The following is a 26330-nucleotide window of genomic DNA, read 5'->3' on the forward strand; positions in this document are numbered from 1 at the left end:
CTGGGCCTGGATCAAAAGCCCAACCAGTATTTGAGAGACGCTGTCACCTGCAAAGACAGGAGCGGTAAAGGCATACGGACCCAGCTCCTCTGGGAACCAGGACTGGCCCTGCAGAGGCAGCGTGAGAAACAGCAGCCGGGACGTCCTGGGCTGAGAAGGCCCTGGTGGTGTGACATCCCGGAGCCCCAGGCCCACCCAGGGACAACCAGTTACTGCAAACTGTTTAGGTTCCAGAGCTTGTGAACTATTTCCAGTATTTACACTGTTGTACACAGATAAAACTTAGAGAATGTTCAAGGCTACCCTATAAAGACAGCACTCTTGCTTGTCCGGGTGCTAAAGTGCTCTGCGGAGGCAGTGAGAAGGGGTGCATCCCGGGTGGGCCGTCAGCTCACGAGGAGAAAACGCAACCAGCGGCTTCAGAAGCCAGCGTTGCAGTGGGGAGACTGGGCCCCGGAGAGCAGAAGGGACCTGCCCAGGGTCACGCAGCGCTCCACGGCCGTCCTGCTCTGGGCCTGCCGGCCCAGGCAAGAAGGCGCTTGGGGAGCGCGGGCGGCCACGTCAGGGCTCTGCGTCCCCCTCGTCCTCGCTGGGGCAGCCCTCGGTTGCCGAGGGGCCCTGGGCCGCCCGGGTCTCCAGGTATTCGGCCTTGAGCTGCTCCAGTTCATTCAGCTCCGCCTGCAGCCGCTCCCGGTGGGCCGCCCGCAACTGGCGCAGCTGTTTCATGGGAAACGGGTTCATGTCGTTGAAGGCGATGTGCATCAGCTTCCTGCGGGGAGAGCCGAGTCAGGGTCAGCGGGTGTCCTGGGCGCCCCGCGCTCACCCCTTCCTGAGAGGAAACTGACCGAGAAGACAGTTTCCACCCAAAGGGTAAGTACTGAGGCCGGAGGCAGCTTAGGGCTGAGCGACCTCTAACCCTGGAAGAGCAAGTTGGTCAGGGAAGGCTTTCTGGAGGAGGGGACTGTGAGCTGAGTTTTGAGGAAAAAGCACTGGTGGGCCAGACAAAGACGGGGCTGGTGGGAGTGCAGGGGGGCATTCTAAGCAGAAGAGCCTGTAGGGCCAGAAGCTCAGAGATGAAGGCTGTCTTGGGAACTCACATAGCTCTGTTTGGCAGGATCCTAGGGCATGGGTGTTGGGGGCAGGAGAAGGTGGGCTAGAAACAAAACTGCGTGGGGTCCTTGAAGGCCATGTTAAGGGGACAGAGAGATTCTGAGGCAGTGGAACGTCCCTAAAGATTTCTAAGCTGTGATGGAGGATCAGTGTTGCTAATGAATCTACACTGGGAACACCAGCCTCCTCTCTGCTCTATGTCCTGGGGTGGTGGAGGGGCGGGGGCAGGAGCGGGTCTCACCGGCTGTCACAGATGGTCTTGGTGAAGAAATGTAGGTACTGGTAGATCTCCAGGCTGTCCTGTAGCCTCAGGAGTGCCTCCTCATTGTACTTGAAGATGGCCAGGGCATAGCGGAACACCACCTGGGGGGCAGAGTGGGGTTCAGGGTGGGGAATGGGGAGCCAGGGCAGGGAAGCCCCAGAACCCACACTCCCAGGCGGTGTGGACAGCCCTGGACAGGCTGCAGAGATTGGAGGCTTGGAAGAAACATGTGGGGCAAAGCCAAGGCGGGGGGTGGCTGGAAACCCCACGGGGGAGCTCAGCTGGCAATCTGGGAATTGGGAGCCTGTCTGTCTATGCAGGGAGCCTGGGCAAGCTGTTGCCCCTGTTGGATCTAATGAGGGTAACCCTGTCTTTACATGGCATGCCAGCAGGAGTTGCATGGAGAGATGGATCCGAGGGCGCCTGGTGAACTGTGAGGTCCACCGCCATGGGGAAACGTGGCGGAGGCCAGGGGAGGGCCTGCCCAGGGTCTCCTCACAAGGAAAAGGGCAGAGCTGGGAGCAGCCCCCCATCTAGGGCTCAGTCTGAACAGGAGGAGGAGGCAGTAGTGATGGGCCTCCCAGGGCGGCTGCAGCCCCCTGTCCAGGGGAGGGGAATCCTCCCAGCTCTAGGATGGTCTTCAGAGGCAGAAGCGCCACTTCCTCTCAGGGGTGCAAAGCACTTGAGCTGATGAAGCCAGGCTCCCTAGAGAGGTCCCCCAGAGCCCCGCTGGGTGGGCTCCATCCTCCTGTCATCCAGGGGCAGAGTCAAGACCCAGAGGAGGCAGGGACTTGTCCAGGACCCTCCCACTCACCCTCTGCAGCGCCCTACCTTGATGCCCTCGTAAAGGAAGGCGTCCCAGACCTGGAGGAGGATGTTGCTGATGAGACTGTCCGCAAAGACCACAAGGAACCAGTTGAAGGTGATGAAGGACAGGTCCACGTGGCGCTGTCCCAGGTGGGCCGTCAGCCGGGGCAGCTTCTCCAAGAGGAGGTCCTGGAGCACCCGCTGGTCCACCTGCAGCCAGGAGAGGGCCTGTCGGCTGCCACCCCGCCTGCTTCCCCTCTGCCCCTCACACCCAGCCGGCCCACACACTGCCCTGGGGCTGCTCCCAGCGGGGGCTGCCCCGTCTGCGGGCACAGCGTGTCCGGAGGAGCTGGTGCAGCCTGACAGGGAGACACGTCACTCCACAGGCGAGTAGCCTTCCAGGTTGGAGCTCTGATGCAGAGGTCTCCGTAGATCAGAAGTTCTGAGCCCGTGGGGTTTGGGCCCCTTTGTCCTGAACCCCAAGCCAAGCAGGAGCTGAGGCTGGGATCGGTTGACCACAGCCACGACTCGGCACCTGTTTGGGTCTGATGCACGAGAAGCTCAGGGCGAGGTCGTGGGCCCGGAGGTGATGCTGCGGAGCGTGGTCACTGTCGTGCCTCCGTCCTTGTTTCACTGGACCTGGCTGATCACTCCCAGCACCGGCTCCTTCCCTGCCTAGGATATGGTTGTTCTGTGGTTGCCTCCTATCTCAGTGATGAGCTCATTTTAGGGTCCTCTTGCTCTTCCTTGGAGCTGCTGGTTTCTCAGCCCTCTCCCCCGTCTAAGTCTTCTTCCAGGCTTAGCTCTCGGCTGTGGTGAACACCCTCTTCCTTCCTTCCTCACCCTGGACTCCAGGTCCGCTGTGGAGCTCAAAGCCTAGGGTAAGTCACTAAATCTAAGACGCCTCTGAACCCACTGAAGGATGCATGGATGGACTGATGATGTCTGAGATTTACTTCAAGGCCATCAAAGTAGGGGGAGTGCTGTGAGCATAGATGAGAACAGTACTGGGCTCCCGGCGTTGATAATTATTGAGGCTAGGTAATGCATATGTGACGGTCCACTACACTTTCTGTTTTTGTACATTTGAAATTTTCTGCATTTCAGAAAATACATGACCAGCAATGGTGTGGCCATCCTGTGATCAGAACAGCCAGCCAGAAGGAGACTTTAGCTTTCTCATTGTCTGTGAAAAATAATCCCCCATGTAAGCCACTATTAGGAGAGATTAGCTCAAGTTGGAGGAGCAGAAGGAAGTGAACTCACCCCTTCTTATGAAAACACCAAAATCACAAACAACTGCTGAACAGCCACCAACAAAAAAGTCGCTGGAACCTCCCAAAACAGGCGTTTTTAAGTTGGGCCTCCCTGCCACAGAGCAAAACACAAGCCTCACCTGGTTCACTACCTGTTTCCTGATGACTCCTAAGTCTTCATCTCCACCCCGATCTCTCTCCTCACCTCTCCACCCAGAAGGAGAAAACAGTGTCGGGTGGTTGAAGTAGGAAGGGGGAACAGGATGGGGGTCGCGGTGGGGGGTGTGCAGGTCGTGGCTTGGCAGGTTTTGATGGGGAGTGAGAAGGTTCCCTCTGAGTAGCATCTGTCTCTTCATCAAGCAGATGCACCGATACAGCAAGAATAGGACAAGCGGTGAGGAGGGTGAGGCTGGAGGGAGGAGGTGGGGGATGGTCTCGCATTTACACCTCTCAACAATCCCAGGAAGCAATGCTACTCCCGTTCAGAAGCAGGCAGGCCTGAGGTTCGGAGAGGGGATGCCACCTGCCAAGGGCACAAGACTGTTTGCCGAGGGGCGGGTTCTGACCCTAGCTCTGCCTGACCCCAGGGCTGGCCTGCGCCCAGAGGGCGGTGGAGGGGTTGTGAGGGGACAGAGGCAGCTGTGCTTCTCAATAGGTGATTATGTGAGCGTGTGAAGCATCCCGGTCATCCCGCCCTCCCAAGTCCCAGCTTCCTTGTTACCTGACCTCTCTTCTGAAACTCTTAGCTGGCAAACACCAAGTTACACTAGATTTTCTCCTCTTCTCTTCCCTAGGATATCTGCTGTCTCTCATAACATAATGTCCTCACTGGAGTAACAGCATCCTATGGTGTGGGCAGGGCCCTGACAATTCTCAAGGCCATCAGCTCACTGGAATATCACAGCAGTCCCAGAGCAGGGTTTATTCATTGATTCAGAGATTCATTGGCTCCTAGGAACAATTCAGCGGCACCAGCCTGCATGGCCCCCAATCTTCTCCCTGCCCGCTCACCTGGGATGCCAAGAGCGTCTTGCTGTAGTAGTCGGCTGGCATGATGGTCTCCACAATGGCCACCAGACACCAGAAGGCACTCTCCTCCTCATCCAGGACCAGCAGAGCGATGGCCGCCAGTCTGGAGCGGGAGGAAAGGAGGCCTGGAGTGACTTGCGGCTGTCACACGGGGGCAGGTGCAGCTCCCTGGGGCGTGTCCTCCCCACCACACTCCCTAACCAGGCTGGTGTTCCCAGAAACTGGGGCGAGATGAACATGCTTTTTAAGAGGATGACCTAGTGGATTTATGGAGCAATGGGGATCATCTTAGAGCAGGGCCTCTGGAGTCCTGTTGCCTGGGTGTGAATGCCCGTCCTGTAGCTTCCTTGCTGCGTGATGGTGAGCAAGGCACTTACCCTCTCTGAGCCTCAGCCTCGTAATAATCACAGGACTGATACAAGGATGAAGAGTAAATGCACACGAACTGCCTAGCGCAGTCCTAATAGGCTTCCCAAGTGGCGCGAGTGGTAAAGAACCCACCTGCCGACGTGGAAGACGTGAGACGCAGGCTCGATCCTTGGGTTGGGAAGACCCTCTGGAGGAGGGCATGGCAACCCACCCCAGTATTCTTGCCTGGAGAATTCCATGGACAGAGGAGCCTGGCAGGCTACAGTCCATGGGGTCGCAAAGAGTCGGACACGACCGAAGTGACTTTGCAGGCATGCACGGTGCCTAACGTGCAGTGAGATCACTTTATCAGGTTTAGCTACCCTCATCTTAACATTCATGGGCTTTGAGACCTCGGCAAGCATGTTAATCTCTCCCAGCCTCACTCTCCTTACCTGTCAAGTGGGGCTAACAGTCTCCCCCTCCCAGGTCTGTGAGGCGTGAAGGAGACAGACACCAGCGTCTTGCTCACTGTCTGGCACCTACCAGGTGCTCTGGGCTCAGGGTTCTCTATCTCCTTTGCTTCCCCTCTGCCCCAGAGTTACCACGAGGCTCTAGAGACCGTGGGTAAAAAGGAGAAAACTCCCCAGTGCTCTGCCTGGAAGAAGCACTATTTTCTCTCCTTCTCTGGCAGATTTCACCCAGGGTGAATCCTTTATTTTTTTTGTCTTTTTGGTTGTGCCAAACAGCATTCAGGATCTTAGTTCCTGACCAGGGATCGAACCTGTGTCCCCTGCAGTGGAAGCACAGGTCTTAACCACTAGATCGCCAGGGAAGTCCCCAGGGTGACTCTGAGAATACATTGCCCAGGAATGTTCATGGCGTTATTCGTAACAGTCAAAAGGTAGGAACAATCCAAACGCCCATCAGCTGGTTAGTGGATACTCAAAGTGTGGCATATCCATGCAGTGGAAAGTAGGTTGGTAAAAAAAGAACAAAACATATGGTATGACAAGGATGAACCTCAAGAACATGCTAAGGGGAAGAAGCTTGATGCAAATGACCACACATCATATGACGGGCATATGAAATGTCCACAACAAGAGCACTCACAGAAACAGAAGGAAGATTTGTCATCCAGGGCTGCAGGTGGGAGTGGAAAGTGACTGTGAATTGGTACAAGATGTCTTTTAGGGGTGATGGAAATGCTCTAAAGTTGAATTGTGGTGATAGCTACACAATGCTGTGAATTTACTCCAGATTGTTGAGTTTACACTTAAAACCGGTGGGGAGAAAATGGTCAGTGATGAGAGGCTGCTGGTGTTCACTAGGGGCCTAGCAACCTCTTGGGGCTACAGCCAGACTCCAGCTGAATACATTCAGGCCTGAGAAGGTCTGCAAAGGAGGGTGATGTGGGAAAGAAAAAAACTATTAATACTTTAAATAGCTCTACTTAGATATTAGAGAGAAACGAATTTTAAAAGTTTGTTCTGAATTAGCATTAAATCATTACTATGATATCTGTCTTGCTCTAAACAGGCTGGGTTTGTTGCATATAAGCAGGTTCTGTCCTCCTGAGATGCCACACATGCAGTTCTAATGGATAGCAGCGCTCAGACAAATGAAAGGGGCCAGATGTGAAGGGCCTCTGAGAGAATACAGCACACTCTCCACATTTCAACAGGCTCTATTACAAATGTGTGTGCACGTGTGTGCACGCGTGTGCGCTCCGTCATGCCCGACTCCTTTGGGATCCCATGGACTGTACAAATAACCTTCTGTTTAAAGCAATAGTATGAATATCTGCCTAAAAGCCAATAAATACAGCGTTCAAAGAAAGTAAAGAAATTCCTCAGGCCTTGGTCTCAGCTGTTCCTCTGCAGCCCTCAGCAGCCGTTGTGCAGCCTCTTTCCACCCTGGGAGAAGCTTCTTTCCTTCCTGCTATGGGAAGTTCCCCCTGCTCCTTCAGCATAGATTAGACTCCAAAACTCATATGTGGCTAACCCCATTCTTGCTCTCAAAAAAGTTAAATCTGATCAGGAAGAAAAGTTTCTGCGTGCTCTCAGCACACTCTGCCACAGCTCCCTTTGTGAGTATGGGCAGACGGTAGGAAGGACCAGGTCTGGGGGCTGGAGACCAGGGTTAGCAGCTGGCTCAGCCCCTATGCATAGTGAGACCCAGGTCAAGTTCCTTAGCTTCTCAGACACTCTCTGTGTCAGAGGGGCAATGTGGGCACCAACGCCTACCTCTCAGGGCTTTCCTGAGGATTAGATGACATCAGATATGTACCTGGCATCCAGCAGGCTCTCATTAAGCCTTAGCTCCTACCTGACCTTTGCATGAAATGTACAAATCATTCATACTAATCTCACAGCTTTCAGCTCCCTTCAAATCTCATCTTAAAGAGGATTCAAAGGTTTGTTCTTTCTGAATTTTAACATGTTCAAACAGATAAGTGAGCATGTTTCTGCTCAGCTGCTGAATGAATAAATGTATAAATTTCTACGGACATCCCCTATAGCGGATGTTTAGAGTAGTGTGAAATCTGAACAAGTTTCCAAGGGCATTATTGTTCAGGTTTAACTCTGAATTCCCAGAAACTGTACATGTACAGGGCTTCCCTGATGGCTCAGTGGTAAAGAATTCGCCTGCCAGTGCAGGAAATGCAGGTTCGATTCCTGGGTCGGGAAGATCCCATGGAAAAGGAAATGGCAACCCATTCCAGTATTCTTGCCTGGGAAATCCCATGGACAGAGGAGCCTGGCGGGCTACAGTCCATTGGGTCGCAAAGAGTGGGACATGACTTAGCAACTAAACAACAAATCCTCAGTTTCAGCCAATCTGAGCTGGGAAAAAGGTATTAAAAACAGCTACCTTTGGGAACCATTCCAATTTGAGTAGGGACACTCTGAATATTTATTTGGTGTTAAGTAAATGCATACACTTACTATTCTGAAAAAAGAGCTTATATATGAATGGCTTATGTAAATTTTGTCTGAGTATATATGTGTTTAAATTAAGTTGAACCAAAACTTGCTTTAGGAAATATTTGAGATTAGGCCACCTCTATGGGGACAGCCTTGAGAGCTCCCCACAGTACTGGAAAGGCACCTCTCTGTCTCTTTGGAGCCTCCCAAGAAGTCAGAGAGGTCAAACGGACAGGGACAAGCAGGCGAAAGGACATGTTGAAGACAGAGTTGGGCCGGAGCCCCGGCCCTACCAAGTCACCCCGTCCCAGCCCCACCCTACCATCCCTTGTCTCCTGCTGTTGAACCAGAATTAATCCAGGCTGGGCCAGACTCCTTCCTTTGGGAATTTAGGCCTGCGACATGAGGGTGTCAACAAGTGGGCTGCTGAAAGCCTTGACTCAGGGGCTAAGGTCTCTGTTCTGACAGTCCTGATGGGCCGGAAATATCCACAGAATGAGTGAGGCTGGTCTGCTGAGAGAAGGAAGCCGCCGTGTATCACGAGGGGTCAGAGACCTCCAGGGAGGGCTGCACAGTCTCAGGGGACGGCACGAACGGCAGCCCTGGGTTGTGCTGTGGCCCCACTAGAGACAGCGGTCGCTGTGGCTTGCAATGACCGTCTGCCCCCGGCTCTGCTTCCTCTCCCGACTCCCGGGAGCTCCCTCTGGAACATCTACAAATCTCTTTTCCTTGGGCTCCTCCGAGTGGCTTTTGTTCAAAGCCATGACCCCTGACCCAGGCAGTGAGCAGGACGGGAGCCGGCAGCGGGCCACACGACCCCAGCGGCCCTCTCGCGTGCTCTCCGTGGGAGCGGCAGCACCCCGAGGACGCGTCACGGGGCGGGCACAGGGCGAGGAGCCTGGGGCTCTGGCCCAACTCTGTCTTCAACTTGTTCTTGCCACTGCCTGTGCCCGTCTGCTCGACCTCCCTGGCTCCTTGGGTGGCTCCAGCGGGACAGAGAGGTGCCCTGGAAGGTTGCGGCCGCGTAGCTTACCTGTTTAGGCCCTGGCAGTAGCCAATGGTGGGGTTCTGCCAGGAGAAAGCCAGCAGCACCCGGCGGAGCTTGTCAGGGAAGCCGGAGGTGGGACAGGTGAAGTGCTTGTTGTTGGGGAAGGTCCGGTTCAGGTCCAGCTCGATCTGGCGGGCAGCAGGGTGCTTGCAGGCCTGGCTCCGGCTCAGTAGCTCCTGGTAGCAGCCGGGGGCCTGCAGGTGCTGGACGCGGAGGCGGATCAGCCACCTCCAGACACGTGGCCGGTGCTCGTGGGGCACGCCCGCCCGCAGCAGCTGCTTGAGCTCTGCTGAGGGGGCCAGCTCGCCCAGGGCGGCCCAGCGCTCCCGCAGTGGCCGCTGCACGGCCTCGTGGGCCAGCAGCTGGTGGGAGTGCACTTCCAGCACCTGGATCTTGGCCAGCAGCCTCAGGTCTTCCACCTCGTAGCTGGGCACCGTCAGGAAGCCGTACTCGTCATACTCACTGCCAGCAAAAGCCCAGGTCAGCGACACTTTGCAAGGCCCTTCCCCAGATAAGGAGCAGCGAGGAGAGCGCGGGCCCGGGCAGGGAGCCTGCGGGGCTTTACTGTAGGTTGGCCATGTGATTCCGGGCAGGCCGCTTCAGTGCTCCGGACCTGTTTGCTCTGCACAGTGGGTACGGGGCCTCTGCACTGCCTCATGGAGACCCAGTGAGATCCTTGGATGTAAACTGCTAGGGGCTAGACAGTGCCTGGTACATAGCAAGTGCTAAATGAGATATGCTCATTCATTCTGTGCAAATATAAAGGGCCCTCGGGACTTCCCTGGTGATCCAGTGGTTAAGAACTTGCCTTGCAATGCAGGGGACGTGGGTTCAATCCCTGCTTGGGAAACTAAGATCCCACAGGCTGTGGAACAGCTAAGCCCATGCACTGCGGCTAATGAAGCCTGTGCGCTCTGGGGCGTGTGCACTACAACTAGAGTCTGTGCGACACAATGGGAGATCCCGCAGAATGCAACAAAGATCCTGCATGCTGCAACTAAGACCTGATGCAGCCAAAGAAATAAGTATTAAAAAAAAAGAACCCTCTTATTACTCCATGAAGCCGTAGGTCCGAGGAGGCCTGTACTACCCTTGGACAGCCACACTTCCGCAGCCAGGAAGCCCGAGGCCAGACGGGGAGCAGGCAGCACAAGCAGCAGCAGGACCAGGCAGCAGAGACCCACCCCACACAGCCTCTCACCAGTCAGCATTCGTTTGCCCCTATTACGTGCTCTGCCTGTGCTGTCTCATTTAATCCTCACGATCCTGCGAAGCTGGTGATCTTAGCCTACGCCTTAGGGAGGCTGAGTAGGAGGCTCAGAAAGGTAAAGTGACTTTCCACGGTTCCACAGTGAGAAAGCCAAATCCGGCTCCAAAGCCTGGGTGCTGGCCACTGGACCACCCAGCCTCTAGGGACCTTTGACCTCAGCCACAGCCCCTTCTGTTTTATTTAACTGCCCAGGTCCACTGTCCTCAGCAAAGGATTGGCTCAGAGGAGGCAGATGGCTTGTGTCCCCTCCTCCCCTCTCTGACAAAGATCTCTGGGAGACAGTCTGGGGCAGCGGGAAGAAAACAGAACTCGGGAGCCAGGCCCATGTCAGCTACACTAACGCGCTGTGTGGCCTCAGGCGGGGCCTGCGCCTCTGTGCCTGCAGGGCCTCTCGGCTATAAAATGGGGTTCATCCCATCCACACGCTCATCTGTCTGAAGCTCCAAGGAGGTGAGGGGTGGGCAGCGCTCACACACGGTCAGCAGGACGGGCAGCAGGGTGGCCGGCGGCACCCGGGGCCTGCAGACCCAGCCCTGCTCTCGGCTCACCTGACGGCACTGGGGCTGAGCACGGCGCTTTCGGCCGAGGCCTCGCTGGCTTCCCACTGCAGCGCCTCCTGGATGAGCTGCCTCAGGAGCCCGGAGCACTCGCCGGCCTCCGCCCCCAAAGCCTCCTGCAGCCTCCGCAGGCCCGCCAGGTACTTGCTCTCCACCCGACAGTTCTGGGCTTGGAGGTAGGCGCACTGCGGGAGGGAGGGGTGGCGGTGGTCAGGCCGCCTGGCTGGGCTCGGGCCAGAGCCCCGGACCGCTTTAGGCAGTCCAGCCCTTCTTCCAGCTCTCACCTCCCACCGCTCCCCGCCACCCCTGCCACTCATATGAAGAACAGGAGAGGAGCCCCGAATGCAGGAGTTTACAGGAAGGCAGAAAGGGCTCCAGGCGAGAGAAGCAGGCCCAGGGCTGCAGCTGGACTCAGAAACACGAGGGGAGAGGTGGGCAGGGGCAGCACCGGCCCTCACATGGCCTGCAGTCCCGTCCTAGTTCAGCCCTAGGCGGGGTGACCAGAGCGGAATTATTAGCCTCTGTGCGCTTTAGTGTCTTCATCCGAACACTGGACAACAGACTCTGCCTCAGAATTCCTGTGTGACTCAGATGAGCCAAGGCATCTGAAGCCCTTGCAGGGCACTTGGCCCAGAGCAGGCTCCCGGTAGGGGGTACACCCGAGCAGTGCCCCGGGGATGGACGTGGAGCTCTGGACACTGCCCTCGTGCCTTCTAACGTCACCTGGGGGGCTTGTTCTAGTCCTCCAGCACACCACCTCTCCCCCACCTCCTGGGGCACACACTGCACATTCCCCATCTGCCTGCCCCCATATCTTCCTGTTCCTCAGGATGCCTCGGGATGTTTTGTTGCAAATGGAACATCTGAACCTAATAAGGTGGGGTGGGATGAATTAAAGAAAGCTCAGCGAAGAGAAGAGTCCGGTCAGGCCTGTATGGGGACCTCTCAGGTCCTGGCACCTGCAGCACTGACCCCTCCAAGCAGGAAGAAGCGCACACCTACATCTCTGACGGGCAGGCGCCTCCGCTTCATTCTCCAGCAGGAAAAGCAGAGACTTCAGCAGTCCAACCAACGGGCAGCCTCCATACCTGGGGCTCCCAGTTTCCTCTAGTGGACCTTCTGGTTATCACAGTCCCTCCTAACCCTTCCCGTTTCCCTATAAAAAGCAAGTTTCCCTTCCCTGTTCCTTGAATTTGCCTGCAGTTCACCACAGTTCATGGATCCCAAGTTGCAACTCCTCTGGTTAGTCCTGAATAAACGCGCTTTTGCTTGTAAAATAACTAGCCACTATATTGTTAAAGCTGACAGTGGTAACTCTGGAGATCAGATTCCCCCTGTTACTCTAGGGTTTGCTGTTTTTGTTTTGACTGTTTACACCTCAAGGGCAGCCTGAGGTACAAACTTAAGTTCTTAGGTCTTTTCTGCGCCTTTCCCAGGACATGTGTAGTCACTTTCTAATTTCCCCCACATTTGCAGTTGTTTTGGAATATATAGGCAATACCTGGCTCCCAAAAGGGGAAAAAGAGAAGTATGAAGTTGGCAGGGGGTGGGGGGGAAGGCTGCTGGTCCTTTAAATCCCTGGGCAGTTACTTTAGACGGGGGCCAGGGCTTGCTACAAAGTGGGGAGGTAGGACAACGGTGGCTGCCTGCCCCTTCCTCTCACCCCGTGGTCAGAAGCGGCAGGCAGCAGAGCACAGATCTCTGACATGTGGACAAAGCTCACCAAGGGCGCAGTCCGGAGGGCGAGCAGTCGGATCAAGAGGAGAGAGTGAGACAGTGGTGAGGGGGTGAGTGGGCGGGAAGGGTGGCCGGAGACAGAGCTGCCCAGACCCGGGCCCCCAGCCCTCACCTTCATCAGGAGGGCCTTCTCCTTCTCAGCCACCTTCCTCCAGATCTTTGTGACCTGGTGGATCTCAGAGTTGAGAAAGCGGTTCTGGGTCCGGTATGCTTCCATGTCATCCTGAAGAAGAGAGCAGAGCATTGAATGGGCTGCACCAGAACCATCTCCCTGGTCCTCACTCTCAGATGTGCTGCCAACACTTCCTTCAGAAATTTCCAATAATTCCCAATACTGGCAAACAGAAAAGGAACTCTGAAAGAAAAAAAAAATATTGATAGTCCCCGTCTCTAATCTTGACACCAGTGAGATATGGGAGAGAGAGCATCAAGCCTAGAGTCCAAATCCTGGCTCTGAGTTCCTGGGTGGGAGGCCCACTGAGTCACTCTGACTCTGTCCCTCTTCTGTAAAAGGGGCAAGTTTCAACAAGCTCAGTGAGGTGATGTGTACCCTGCTACAAGAGCAAAACAGCAACCCTTCCGGTAGTGCTTGTGTTTTAAATAAACATATTTTGTCACATACTGGTGGATCATATTGAGCAATTTTGGGTGACAATTTTTTACTTAGTGTCACTTTGTCAATATTTTTCTTTCTACAGAAGCTTCCTAAAGATGAGTTTTGATGTCCAATGACTATACCATTAAGTGAATTTACCATAACTTAGATATAATCCTTCTCCTGTGGCTGTTTTTCCATCTGAGCCCTAGATGTTTTTGGTTTGCCTCTCTCATGAATAAATCTGTGAGGCTTATCCCTAAGCCGAGAGTTCTCCTTGTTGCCAGCTGTCCATTGGAGGCAGCATGAGTCCTCCCGCCTGGGGCAAGGAGAAGCTGGCCGCCACTGAGAGGGTCAAGCAGGAGCCTGTAAGAGCGACCCCGGCCACCACAGCCCTGGCTCCATCTTCACTCTGCTTGGAAGGACTCTGCAGAAGCAGTGGACCACATGCTCACGTGATTCCAGGGCATTTACTAGCTGAAACTCAATCCCTTTCTCTTGCATTCAAAAAACTGTACTGGGCTGGCTGTAGGTGAGTGTGAGAGACTGCTGCAGGTGTGACTGGATAGGACCGATAGGGGCAGAGTGAAGGGACAAAGTAGGTGATTAAATAATTAATAACTCAGGAAACTCACACCGGGGCTCTGTAACAACCTAGAGGGGCGGGAAAGGGTGGGAGGCGCAAGGGAGCTTTAACAGTGAAGGGAGATATGTACACCTATGGCTGATTCATACTGATGTTTGGCAGAAATCAAACCAATATTGTAAAACAATCATCCTTCAATTAAAAATAAATAAATTAAAAAAACAGCAAGTCCCACTAGGGGATTATAAATAGAAAAATCATAGCAGACCCTTGTGAGTTAGTGATTACTTGGAAAAGAAGGTTTGCTTAACCACAAAACCAAGCAGGCTTGCTTAGCAACCAATCCATGCGATAGAAGCATGAGACATGCCCCCAGGTAGTAAAACAATGGTGGCCTGAGACCACAGCCTGCTCAGTGAGCTCAATAAGTTAGGACATGTTCTCTGCACACATAGAAAACAATAATCTGTGGACCTAGCTTGACCATGGAAGGACAAGAAAACTCTCAAGCTCAACTTGGAGAAGCTGATGATGGAAGCATGATGTCTTCTCAAGAAAGACAAAGAAGGTCTTCTCCCTCGCCATATTTTTGATTATAAAACTGTAGCCCAGTAAGCTCTCAAGCATGGCACTCTCTCACCTGGCCTCTTGTAAGCCTCACAAACGTCCTATTTCAATAGATCACTCCTTATCTATCACTCTGCGTCTGGTTGAATTCTTTCTGTGCTGAGACATAAAAGACTATGGTACTGGAGCGCCTCGGAACCCCCTGAAATGCCACCCGTCTCTTTCAGGCCCTGGTTAAGAACAGCACACCTTGCCTGTGGCACTTCAACCACAGGGACGGGTCACATGCTCACGGCTGACAGGCCATCCTGACCCCGATCCCTCCCAGCCCAGGAGCTCCGGTTCACGTCCAGGGGCTCTCCCAGGCTTGGGACGTGTTGCGCAGGGTGCCCTGCTTGCAGTCCCAGACAAGGAGGGCAGGGACGAGTGCCCCGTGGATCAGCTGCGGGCCTGGTGGTGTCCGGGGGCGGCGTCCGGGCAGTGCCTTCCCGTCCACTCGCTGCCCGAGCCTGAGTGTTCTTCTCGGCTCAGAACTGTAGGAAGGAGAGACAGACCTCAGAGAGGAGAAAAGCCACGCGACCGTCACCAGGGGAGCACATGAGCAGAGCACAACTGGAGAGGGACAGGGAGGAAGAGTCTGCCCACCTGAGCTCACAGGGCCGAGGGGGCCGGGACTCCTCTTTGGAAGCGGTGTGTAGACCAGCCCTGGTGCTACTGTGGGAGCGAGTAGATTGGACATGGGGAGACCCAGGGTCTGGCTGTAGCCCTGTCCCTTCTGTGGTGTGACCCTGGATCAGTCCTTCCTCCTCTCCAGGACATGGCTGACCCTGCCAGCCAAGCTCTGATAGTCAGGAGGTCAGTGATTCTGTTCTCGCGCTGACAGTTTTGACAACAAGGGGGGATTTCCTCAAAGTTGAGTGTCCTCAACCACAAGGGCAAGCAGGAAATGTGAGCATGTTCTGTCCCCAAAACTACAGACAGTGGAGTTTTGATGGATCCTCTATTTTTTCCTGGATCAGAGACCCAAAGGCTAAAATTAAGGGAGTCTAGTACGGACAACTCTTTCTAGCATAGAACACCTGCAGGGTGTCAGCTGAAGGACTGATGGCCTTCTGACAACCTTGGAGGAGCAGCCGTCAATGTAAGCATGGGAGATGTGAGTCGTACCAAGTCTCTGCATCTCTGAGCTCAGTGACATACTCCTGGACATGCAAATTCAGGGGCGCATTCCGGCTCCTAGGTGAGTCCAAGCTTGCGCAAGTCCATCTCTCTCACCCCCATGCTGCTCCACTGGGGCCTCAACAGTGGGTTCCCGCAGAATGGGCACAGAAAGGAGGAAGACACTTGGCAGGCGGAGCAGAGCAGGAAAGCGATCTGATGGAAGCAGTTTTTACCACTTTGTGAGGGACTCAGGGCTCCCCTTACAGCTCAGCTGGTAAAGAATCCACCTACAATTCAGGAGACCTGGGTTCAATCCCTGGGTTGGGAAGATCCCCTGGAGAAGGCAAAGGCTACGCACTCCAGTGTTCTGGCCTGGAGAATTCCATGGACTGTATAGTCCATGGGATTGAAAACAGTTGGACACGACTGAGCGACCTTCACTTCAGAGCTTTCTAACAACCTAGCTACATCTGCATTTGAAAGATTTTGTTTTCCTTTTAAACTCAAAAGAATCTCTGATTTTAGACCAAATAAGGGAAAAGGTTCAGAGACTGGTTATGTGCTTTTTCCTGATGAAAAAGAAAGGCCAAGAAATTTGGGTTTCATGTCATCTTTTATCCTTCTAGCAACTGTAGACAGGCTAGGCCATGTCATAAAGGCGAGGTGATTTGCCCAAGGTCACACAGCTAGTAAGAGGCAGTCTGCCTGACTTCAGAGCTTGGGCAGTGGCTACTGCACCACATGCCCACTGGTTTCTCAAAAGCTCCTGCATTTCTTTATTTCTTTTTTCCTTTCCCCTTCCTACGCCTGCCACCCGTCACCCCCTCCGACCCCCACCAAGAGCAGTTCTTTGAGTTAATGGTTTGGGATTCCCGTGGTAATCCGAAGTATATTTATGTGGCTGTGAGTGTCAGGCTGTGAGTCCCCAGCCCCTGTCACCACCCGCCGGGGAGGAGGTTGTGGCCTGTGGCAGGCATCACACCTATCATAAAGTCCTCACCTCCTGAGCTCTAAGTGGTCCCTGGGAGATGGGTGAGAGACACGGCCTGCACGAGGGTGAGAAAGGGATGGCAGTGGCGGCTAGAAGCACCGGGAAGGCAGCAAAGCGGACAGAGGTCAGAGAAGGGAGCTGGAACCCGGGTCAGTCCCCTCACTTCCTCCACACAGCCCTGGGCAAGCTACTTCCCCTTTCACAGCCCTGGCATCCTCATCTGTACGTGGGGAGCACGTAAGTGGCTGCCTTCCAGGGCTGGTGCGAGGATTAAATGGAGTGATGTAGAAAAAGCACTTGGGATGGTGGACGCCTCACCAAAAACAATCTGTGTGTGGGGGTGCCGACTGCTATCATCATCGTGACCAAGTCACAGCAGCACAGGTCGCCGCTTGTATGCAGGACTGCTGACGAGGGCCACTGGGCGCCTCGGTGGCTTCCAAGGACATCGATATGGCACCGACGGAAGCCGACCAGGCTGGCCCCAGAGTGCTTAGGAGTTCTGACTCCATCGTGGGCTCTTCCATCTTTACTCTGATAATTTAGAGATACGTTCACTTTTCAGCTTAGGGTATCATGAAAACGTTAAGCTGCATTGGGTCCTCTGGTTAAGAAAGTAAGGGGGCGTGCAGCGACACTTTCACCAACCTCTGTCTCAAATGTGAATGCTCCAGGATTAAGGATCATCCCAGTTCCACCTAGAAAACCCCTGGGGTCAAGATCGGCGTCCTCCCCGGGGCCCAGGGCCCTGCCTACCTTCAGGTGCTCCATCTTCTCCTGCTGGCTCAGAAAGTCCCTGCCGGCCTCCTCCGGGGCCTTCATGAAGTCCTGCGTGACCTTCTCGGAGAGCTTGCAGATGACCTGCTGCTTGGCCTGATTCTTGTCCAGGAGCAGCTGCACGTGCCGCTGCAGCTCCTGAATCTCCTGCTCCCGCAGGCTTGCCGTCTGCGCCAGGCTCTCCCGCTCCCGCTCCAGGACCTCCACCCGCTGGCCTAGCTCCGCAATCTGCCGCACTTTGTGGCGCACCAGCTCCAGCCGGTCCTTGTCCTGGGCGGCTGCCAGGTATGCGCTGGACACCCTCTTTTCCTGCTGGGCTGCCTCCAGCGCCTTGTGCAGGATCTTCACCAGCTCCTGCGTGGGAAAGGAGACGCGCCCCGTGAACTCGGGGACGGCCTGTGAGGTGCCGGAGGCAAGGCGTACACCGTCACCAGCTCTAAACGCCCTGGGAGGTGGTGGGCGTCATCTCCTGCACGCTGAGTGCTTCCGTCGTGTCCGACTCTGTGTGACCCTCTGGACTGTAGCCCGCCAGGCTCCTCGGTCCATGGGATTCTCCAGGCAAGAGTACTGGAGTGGGTTACTGTGCCCTCCTCCAGGGGATCATCCCGACACAGGGATCAAACCTGTGTCTTTTATGTCTCCTGCACTGGCAGGCGGGTTCTTTACCACTAGAACCACCTGGGAAGACCATCATCTCCTGGGATATCTCATTCTAGCACCCACATTCTCTCTTTCTATTTAAAAGAATTTTAGGGACTTCCCTGCTGGTGCAGTGGCTAAGACTCTAAGCTCCTAGTGCAGGTTCAATCCCTGGTCAGGGAACTAGATCCTGCAAGGTGCAGCTAAAGATCCAGCAAGCCACAGCAAAGATCCAAGATCCTGCAAGCTGCAACTAAGATCTGGTGTAGCCAAGTGAAAAAAATTAGTGTACGTGTGTGTGTGTGTGTGTGTGTGTGTGTGCTCAGTCTGGAGAAGGAAATGGCAACCCACTCCAGTGTTCTTGCCTGGAGAATCCCAGGGGCGGCAGAGCCTGGGGGGCTGCCGTCTGTGGGGTCGCACAGAGTCGGACACGACTGCAGTGACTTAGCAGCAGCAGCAATGTGCTCAGTCGCGTCCGACTCTTTGCAACCCCAGGCAGGACTACTGGAGTGGGTTGCCATTCCCTTCTCCAGGAGATCTTCCCAACCCAGGGATCAAACCTGAGTCTCCCACACTGAAGGCGTATTCTTGACCGTCTGAGCCACTGGGGAAGCCATCAAAAAAATTAATAAATACTTTAAAAAAGAGAGTTTTAGTTAGACACATGGATCCCCAGCAAAGGATTACATTGCCCAGCCAAGCTCATAGCTAGATGTGGCCAAGTGATTATTCTGCCTAAATGGGATATGAGAAATGCTGGGGGCAGCTTCTGGGTCATACCTTCCAAACCACTGCATGCACACTGCCCTGGCCTGGTTCCCTTTCCTTCTGCCTGGGAAGTCGCAAGAACTGAAGTGGCCACGTTGGGCTCACAAGCAGAACGTGCATGCTGAAGACGACACAGTTGTCCTGCCAGCTCAGAACTGCGCACGTCACTCTGGATTCTTCAGTGTCAGGGAGAAATTAACTTCCAATATGTTATAAGCCACAATACTTTAAGGCTTCTACCCGTACCCTAACACATGTCTGTTTCAGAAATGAACAGACGGAGGCCCAGCAGAGGGGAATTTAATCCCAAGGCTTTCCGCCACTGAGCCCTGTGCTTGGTCAGCACTGAAGGTGGAGAGGCAGCGGTGGGCACTTGGGCACGGCTCCTCCCTCTCACTCCTGAGGCAGACGTTAGCACTCAGTCTCAGTGCTCCTTCCTGCTAACCCTAGCCGGGGCCTCAGAATCCTTCTGAACATGGCATCCACGCAGTCACTACCAATCGAGTTGAGGCGGCATTCGAGAGAAAACATGCTGGCAATCCTCACACCAAGCCAGAACGCCTGGGGCTTCATTCAATCCACCTGTGTGCACGCCTCTGCCCGCCAAACGATGCCTGTGAGGCTGGTGCAAGGAAGCAGCACGGAGTTCAGAAGCAACAGACCTTGATTTAGTTCTTGGCAGGGCCACGAGATTCATTCAAGTGAAGTGAGCATTCAAGGTTTGGTTCCCTGTGCCTTTGAGCTTCCAACCTTCCCAGCACTGGAGACCTGTTCTGCCCCAAGGCCGGGATATGAATTCATCCAGGGCCAGGACCAGGATGTCAGAAACCAGGCAGCTCAGCGGGCAGCCTCCTGTGAACCTCAGGCTGCAGCTGGGGTCTCAAGGTCACACTGCCATGCTCCGTGCCAGTCTCTCCTGGGAAAACGTGGTTCCCCGGAGACACATTAACTGTATGTGAGCCAAAGCATTAAAATAGATGACTGGCTGGACAGGGTGGTTTGCTAAGAACAATTCCATTTTGGAGGAGAACTGCCCCGAATCATAACTTCATTTGAGAAGCTAGTGATAAGACCAAGTTAGCACACAACTTCTGAAACCTTGGTGTTACTGACGGTCCCTTCTCTGGTTCTCTCTCTTCTATCCGGCCATCTAACCTGTATCAGCTGCTCACTCAGTGCCGGGCCCCATGCCAGGCCCTGGGGCCCAGAGAGGGACCAGTCACCGTTCCCACCCTCAAGGGCCACAGAGGCTGGTGGGAGCAAAGGCGAACCACTGCTGTGGAGTGATTTACTGCGAGAGACGGAAGCAGGGGTGTCTCCCGGGGTACAGGGCAGTGGGTAATGACTTTCCTCTGGGGTGGAGGCAGGGCTGCCAGGGGGCGGGGCGACCAGTACACTTCATAGAAAGGCGGAGCCGCTTAAACTGATCCTGAAGAAAGAGGAGGCCCAGAGAAGGTCAAGCAGCAGGTGGGAGACCCGGGGCAGATGGAGGGAGCTGAGGATTGAGAGGATTTTGCAGATGGGGCTGAGCCAACTGCTTAGGCAAAGCCTCAGTTGAATGAAAGAACAGGTATGGAGCTGCAGGTCCTGGGTGTGGCGGGAAGGTGGGGTGGGAGGGCAAACCAAACCGGAATGTTAGGAATTTTTAGAACTCAGCTTCCCAGGGCTGTGCAAAGAGAGATTAGCATTCCTGCGGCTGCGGGTAACTGAGAAGCCCAGACCATTTTCTGCTTCAGCTGAGATTTGGAGGCTACCCTGGGTAACTTCCTGGTGAGTTAACCCCACACAGGCCACCGCCTGGACTTGCCCTAGTCTCTGAATCGGGTGGGTATGTCGCCCAGGTTTGGCAGAGTCAACTCTGAGGCCCATTTCATTGCATCAGCTGTCTCCCGCTTCCCACATCTGGCTCTCAAAATCCAAAACCAAAACACCAGGCCAGGAGTCTGTCCTCTCATGCCAGGATCCGGGCACCAGAATGAGACAGGAAGAAAGGGACCCGGAGATAGTGGAGCCAGAGCAGCAAGTGAGGGGAGAAGCAGAGTGGGTCATGGATTTGGGAAACCTGCAGGCTGGGCGGCCCTGGGAGGCCACCTGGTCCCGTTATCACACTGTCACATGGGGAGACTGATGCGCAAGAAAGCAGAGAACTAAAGGGACCTGGTGGATCCCCACGAGTGGGGAAACTGCAGCTACAGCAGAGGGCTCCCAGTTCCAGTCCTAAGACCTTTGACTTCTATGATGTGTAGTTAATGGGTTTTGCATAGAAATGCTTCTTTTGATTTCTTTAAAAATAGAAATAACCCATATTCATAGCAGCATTATTCACAAAACCCACGAGGTGCCAACAACCCAACTGTCTACTGATGGTGCATGGATAAATGAAATGTGGCATACAATGGAATACTGTTCGGTCTTAAAAAGGAAGGAAATCCTATTACATGTTACAACATGGATGACCCTTGAGGACTTTATGCTAGGTGAAATAAGGCAGTCACCAAAACGCATATATACATCAAATAGAAATACTAAAAACAAAAAGAAAAGCTAGAACATCCCATTTTGAAGCTGCTTTTGTCCTTACAACACGTGAAAGCAGCTCTCCAGGTCAGTCATTATCGAACAACACTCATGTGCAACAGTTCAAGAGTACTCCTTGTATGGATCACACAAAGCCCTTCATCTCAACCCCGAGGATGGACACCTGGCCTGTTTCCAGTTCCCACAATCCCCAGCAAGGCCTTAGGACCAAGGCTTAGAAGAGCTGGCTGAGTGATACTTTTCATATTTCTTAATTGAATCATTGTTTGGTCCACCTTAGATTTTAACAATGGGTAATAAGTTGTTGTTTTAGTAAGTATTATAAAAGTCAATAAATCATTTATCTTATGAACGAGTTGATACCTTCATCACTCACTAAAATCAAGGTGGGTGGGTCCAACAGTGCTTGCAGGAAGACCACTGGACTGGGCATCCTCTTACCCCTAAGGGGCTCAGGGCCAGCTGTGAGTAGGTGAAGGAGCACTGGCTTCAGAGTTACAGAGGCCTCGGTTCCCATTCCAGATCCATGAAGGTGGACCTAATGTGGGTGTTTCAGAAAACTGAACCTCAGCTTTCTCATGTGTAAAACAGAGATAATGGTCCTACGCCACCAAGAGGCACCAAAAGGATGAGAGAAAGTGTGGCAAGCGTCCTTCCCCATGCTGAAACACCCCTCTCAATCTCTCAGTGCTGGAGGGGCCCTCTCAACCCTCCCTCTGTGACCCCAGGACCAGTGTTCCTAAGTCTCTGGCTACAGTTCTGGGAAGTGAGAGGTTGCACTTTGCTCCACCCAAGTTTCCTAAGCGAGTTACACGCCTTCACCAAGTAATCCTGAAAGCGCTAAGCTGGCCCCAGGCAGGGCCCAGGAGGAGTTCGCCCTGCCTAGGAGCCAAGAGATGGCCAACATTACCACCAAGAGTGGCCAGCCTTCCGTCTACTGGAGCAGACAGCCTTCAGACTAGGTGCAAGGCTCTCGACTCTAAAAGCCTGATTCACTGGGCCAAAGCGGCCTGGTGAACTCTGGACACCTCCCAGAGTCCAGATCTCCCCTGGGGCCAGCATTGCAGGGGCCTAGGATGGGTAATGGCCTCATGGGTATTGGAATCACAGGAAGTGTGTTCATTTCTCCTGAAGAGCAGTTGCGGTGCTTGTGACTGACACGGGGCTATCCTGTGAGACTATAGAGGAGGCAGCTGGGCTGTGAGGAGTCCTGGACTTGGGGAAGGATACCAGTGCCCAAGGCCTGGCTCTTCCAGCTGTGTGACCATTAGCAAGTCACCCACCTCCTCTGAGCCCCTTGAACAGGGTGCAGTGGAAAGGGCAGAAGCTCTGGAGGCAGACTCCAGAGCCTGATCCCTGGTTTGGTGCCCAGGAGGTCATGGGCATGCAGAGCCTCCCAGGACTTTGGTGTCTGTCAGGAAAGGCAAGGATAACTGCTGTAAGTTAAGGGGACAGCGCCGGAGCCGCACTGCACACCAGCGGTGACCTGTGCTCACACCTCCTCCATGTACCGGACAGCCAAGGAACTCTGTGCCCTCTAGAGCAGCCAGCAGAGCCTGAGATGCAAACTCTCTAACAATCACCAAAGCTATTGGCAGTGTCTGCCTGGCTGGCTGAGCCAGGATAAGACCCCCCAGGTCCTGGGTCCTTTTACAGCCTGAGGCAGGAAGGTGGTACCTCCCCACTGAAGAGACACAAGCAGGTATCTTATAGCTCCAGGCCCAGGAAGTCCAGTGGACTCTTTCTGCAGCTGAAGAATTAGACTTAGGTGGTTTCAGATGGAGAGTTGCTCTCTGAGCAGCATTTCTGAGTGCCTGGGATACCACTGGGCACCCCAGGATGGTGCCAGCCTCCTCTGTTTCATCTCCGGGTCAAGAGTCCACCTCCTCTCCTTCCTCTTTTTGGTGTTGATATTTGGGTTGAAGGCAAAACCCCAGAGTTGGTAAAACTGGGGTCCCCGCTCCAAATGTGGAATAAAGGTAAGGACAGCCTCTGTCCCACAAGTAGAATTCCCAGAGACCCTCGGGGTGTGTGCGGGAAGGAATCAGCAGGGAGGGCAGGGAATGCCCAAGTCACAGCCAAAATGACCACACTTGCATGTGTGGGGCAGATGCTGGGTGCCAGGTACTGGGTTTTGTGAGTGTTGACACAGGCCTTTTCAGTAAAACATGATGATAGCTCCATTTACAGAGGAGGAAGTGGAGGCTGAGAGAGGTTAGGGAACTTGCCCAGGGCCAGGCCGTCTTGTTTAAAGGCCTGTGCGCTGAATCGCCCACTAGACTGAAGTGCATCTGGGAGATCGGTCGGAGAGCATGCAATTCACTCATTCCCTGAGGCAAAAGCTCAGCCCCAGGACTTAATCTCCTCCCACTCTCTGTCCCAGGAAAGTGCATGGTAAGAAAGTCCAGATTCTCTAATGCTCGAGCAACTTCCCCCTGATGTTTTCAGGTTGGCTGTAGGCGAGCTGTCAACAGCCTGGGCGGCCCTTACTAATGTCCAAGAGCTTGCCTCATTTACTGAAGAGCGGAGAATCCTCCGGGGTTGCAGAACCACTGGGGGCAACCACTAGGTCTTCACTTCACTTGACAATAACTAATGCCCAAGAGGAAGGGCCACCCACATTTCCTAGAAAGATGGGAGAAGATGCACAGAATGTAGATGTCTGCATTCTACATTTCTCTTCCTCTCCAGGTCAGGTTTAGGGCTTCAGCTGTCCTGGTCCAGGAATCAGGAAACTGCTGCAGCTCAGCGTAATGCCCTTGGTTCTCAGGAGCGGGCTCACGACACTCATGACGCGAACACAAAGGTGACGGGAGGCAAGAGTGATGGCTAGGCTGCTAGGTGGCGTCAGAGGAGACTTCATGTGCTCTAAGGATATATTTGGGTGTCTTTTCTCACTGTTCTCCAGCGCCTAGAACACTGTGTGCCCGTAACAGGGCCTCAGAGAAGGCTGGGTAAATAAACAAATGAGTAGAGAACACAGGAATGGATGAGCTTCCTCCTTTGAGGACTCTAATCACCTGCTGCTTCATTAACTGTAACCCCTGACCTGCCAGGTATAAAGGCACTCCTGGTTCCCAAAATAACTGTTTAGGGGTGTGAAAGGCAGAGATGGGGCAAAAATGAGGTAGGGAGAGTGCTTTTCTGGACTGTGTTCTCCAAAAACAGAACAGAAAGGAAAAGAAGAAACGAACAAAGGAGAGAATATTTATAAGTAAATACAGTAAACTCTTTACCCCCCAGGAGCAAGAGCAGAAATAACGCAAAAAGAGACTCAGGGTTTCATGGTAACTTTCATGTTGGGTCTTAGCCAAGGCTCAAGCATGAGAGTGTAGGCCTTTCTCTCAGAGGGAAAGGAGGCTGGGACCCCAGTGGGGCCCGTCTCTAGAGCACCTCAGGCCCCGAGCTCGGGATTTTAGGTAACAGCTGTGCTGGTGTCGTCACCCTTACTGTGCTGAGAGAGCCTACTGCCCCTGCTGCGTCCCCGTCGCTGCTCTGCCACGTGACCCTGACCACTTCGTGAGGTCGCTGCCAGATGTGAACCTGATTTACTCTCTGGGTGGTAGGATTTTTGAAGGATTTGCACGTCTGTGTATGTGTGTGACCTGTTTACTACAATGACCACGTAGCTCTTTAACTGCTAGCATTAACTTCTCTCTCTACAACGCCTGCATCTTCCTCCCTGTCCTCTGTGCTCAGCCTGTCTGCTTTTTCTGTCCCGTGACAGTCCTTCAGAAATCTGTATCCAGTTACCAGCTGCCAGCTCAAAGATCCCCCAGTTCCTTCAGTGGCCCCTCCCAGGACCCTGCATGCAGATCTCTCCCCTCCAAACAGTCCCCCTTCAGGTCAGGTCATCACAGTCTCCCAGGGGAGGTCTGAGAGGCCCTGTCCTTGGTGGCCTTCGGTCACCTAGTCTGAGGGACAGCATGTTCCTGACTGATCAACAGCACAGCATTCCCAGCCACCTGCAGTCTGGCCGTTTAAGGACCTTGACTAGCGAACACATCTCATCTGACTGTCCAGGGGCACCAGAGCACCAGAGCCTGGGGCCTCCCTGGGGCTGGAGCTCACCTTCTGAGCCTTTAGCTCCTTGGTGAGCATCAGAACCTGCTGCTCCAAGGCCAGGACTTTCTCCTGGGCAGTTCGGTTCCGCACGAGCCCTTCGCTGAAGAGCGGGAAGGTGTTGCTCTGGCTCTTGGCTTTCTGAATGAGATTGGTGGTCAGAGAGGACTTGGGTGTAGGCTTCGGAGAATTCGCTGGATCTTTCCCTGCTCAAAAGGAGAAACACAGAGGTTGTGATCAGCAGCCTCAGTAGTTCTCAACCTTGGGGTTGCTGCAGAAGCCCTGAAAGGCCTGGTAAAATGTAGATTGGGGACCCGACTCCCAGAGTTTTTCCATCAATAGGCCTGGGGCTTGAGAATTTGCATTTTTAACTGTTCCTAGGTTCGTGACATTGTACAGGAGACAGGGATCAAGACCATCCCCACATCCCCATGGAAAAGAAATGCAAAAAAGCAAAATGGCTGTCTGAGGAGGCCTTATAAATAGCTGTGAAAAGAAGAGAAGCGAAAAGCAAAGGAGAAAAGGAAAGATATTCCCATTTGAATGCAGAGTTCCAAAGAATAGCAAGGAGAGATAAGAAAGCCTTCCTCAGTGATCAATGCAAAGAAATAGAGGAAAACAGTAGAATGGGAAAGACTAGAGATCTCTTCAAGAAAATTAGAGATACCAAGGGAACATTTCATGCAAAGATGGGCTCGATAAAGGGCAGAAATGGTATGGACCTAACAGAAGCAGAAGATATTAAGAGGCGGCAAGAATGCACAGAAGAACTGTATAAAAAAGATCTTCACGACCTACATAATCACGATGGTGTGATCACTCACCTAGAGCCAGACATCCTGGAATGTGAAGTCAAGTGGGCCTTAGAAAGCATCACTATGAACAAAGCTAGTGGAGGTGATGGAATTCCAGTTGAGCTATTTCAAATCCTAAAAGATGATGCTGTGAAAGTGCTGCACTCAATATGCCAGCAAATTTGGAAAACTCAGCAGTGGCCACAGGACTGGAAAAGGTCAGTTTTCATTCCAATCCCGAAGAAAGGCAATGCCAAAGAATGCTCAAACTACTGAATGATTGAACTCATCTCACATGCTAGTAAAGTAATGCTCAAAATTCTTCAAGCCAGGCTTCAGCAATATGTGAACTGTGAACTTCCAGATGTTCAAGCTGGTTTTCGAAAAGGCAGAGGAACCAGAGATCAAATTGCCAACATCTGATGGATCATCAAAACAGCAAGAGAGTTCCAGAAAAACATCTATTTCTGCTTTACTGACTATGCCAAAGCCTTTGACTGT

General features: G+C 53.6%; 1 protein-coding gene across 7 annotated transcripts in view; it reads right to left on the reverse strand.

Moving 5' to 3' along the window:
• Positions 1-222: 222 nt before the first annotated feature.
• The window catches only part of TBC1D2 (TBC1 domain family member 2), a 45795-nt gene continuing 19687 nt past the window's right edge, over positions 223-26330 (reverse strand). For 3 of the 7 annotated variants that reach the window (XM_061132249.1, XM_061132247.1, XM_061132251.1), the window contains 9 exons: positions 25045-25241; positions 17008-17382; positions 12464-12574; positions 10606-10799; positions 8773-9249; positions 4447-4567; positions 2204-2389; positions 1352-1473; positions 223-769 (listed from right to left, as the gene is read on the reverse strand). In XM_061132249.1, coding sequence (XP_060988232.1) covers positions 562-769; positions 1352-1473; positions 2204-2389; positions 4447-4567; positions 8773-9249; positions 10606-10799; positions 12464-12574; positions 17008-17382; positions 25045-25241 — 1991 coding nt within the window. In that variant the 3' untranslated portion in view covers positions 223-561. Of the gene's footprint in view, positions 770-1351; positions 1474-2203; positions 2390-4446; positions 4568-8772; positions 9250-10605; positions 10800-12463; positions 12575-14348; positions 14510-17007; positions 17383-25044; positions 25242-26330 lie in introns of those variants that run through there. The other 4 variants (XM_061132248.1, XM_061132250.1, XM_061132252.1 and 1 more) reach the window with 4 other exon arrangements.

Source organism: Dama dama, chromosome 29 (genome assembly GCF_033118175.1).
Source record: "Dama dama isolate Ldn47 chromosome 29, ASM3311817v1, whole genome shotgun sequence".
Taxonomy (NCBI): domain Eukaryota; kingdom Metazoa; phylum Chordata; class Mammalia; order Artiodactyla; family Cervidae; genus Dama; species Dama dama.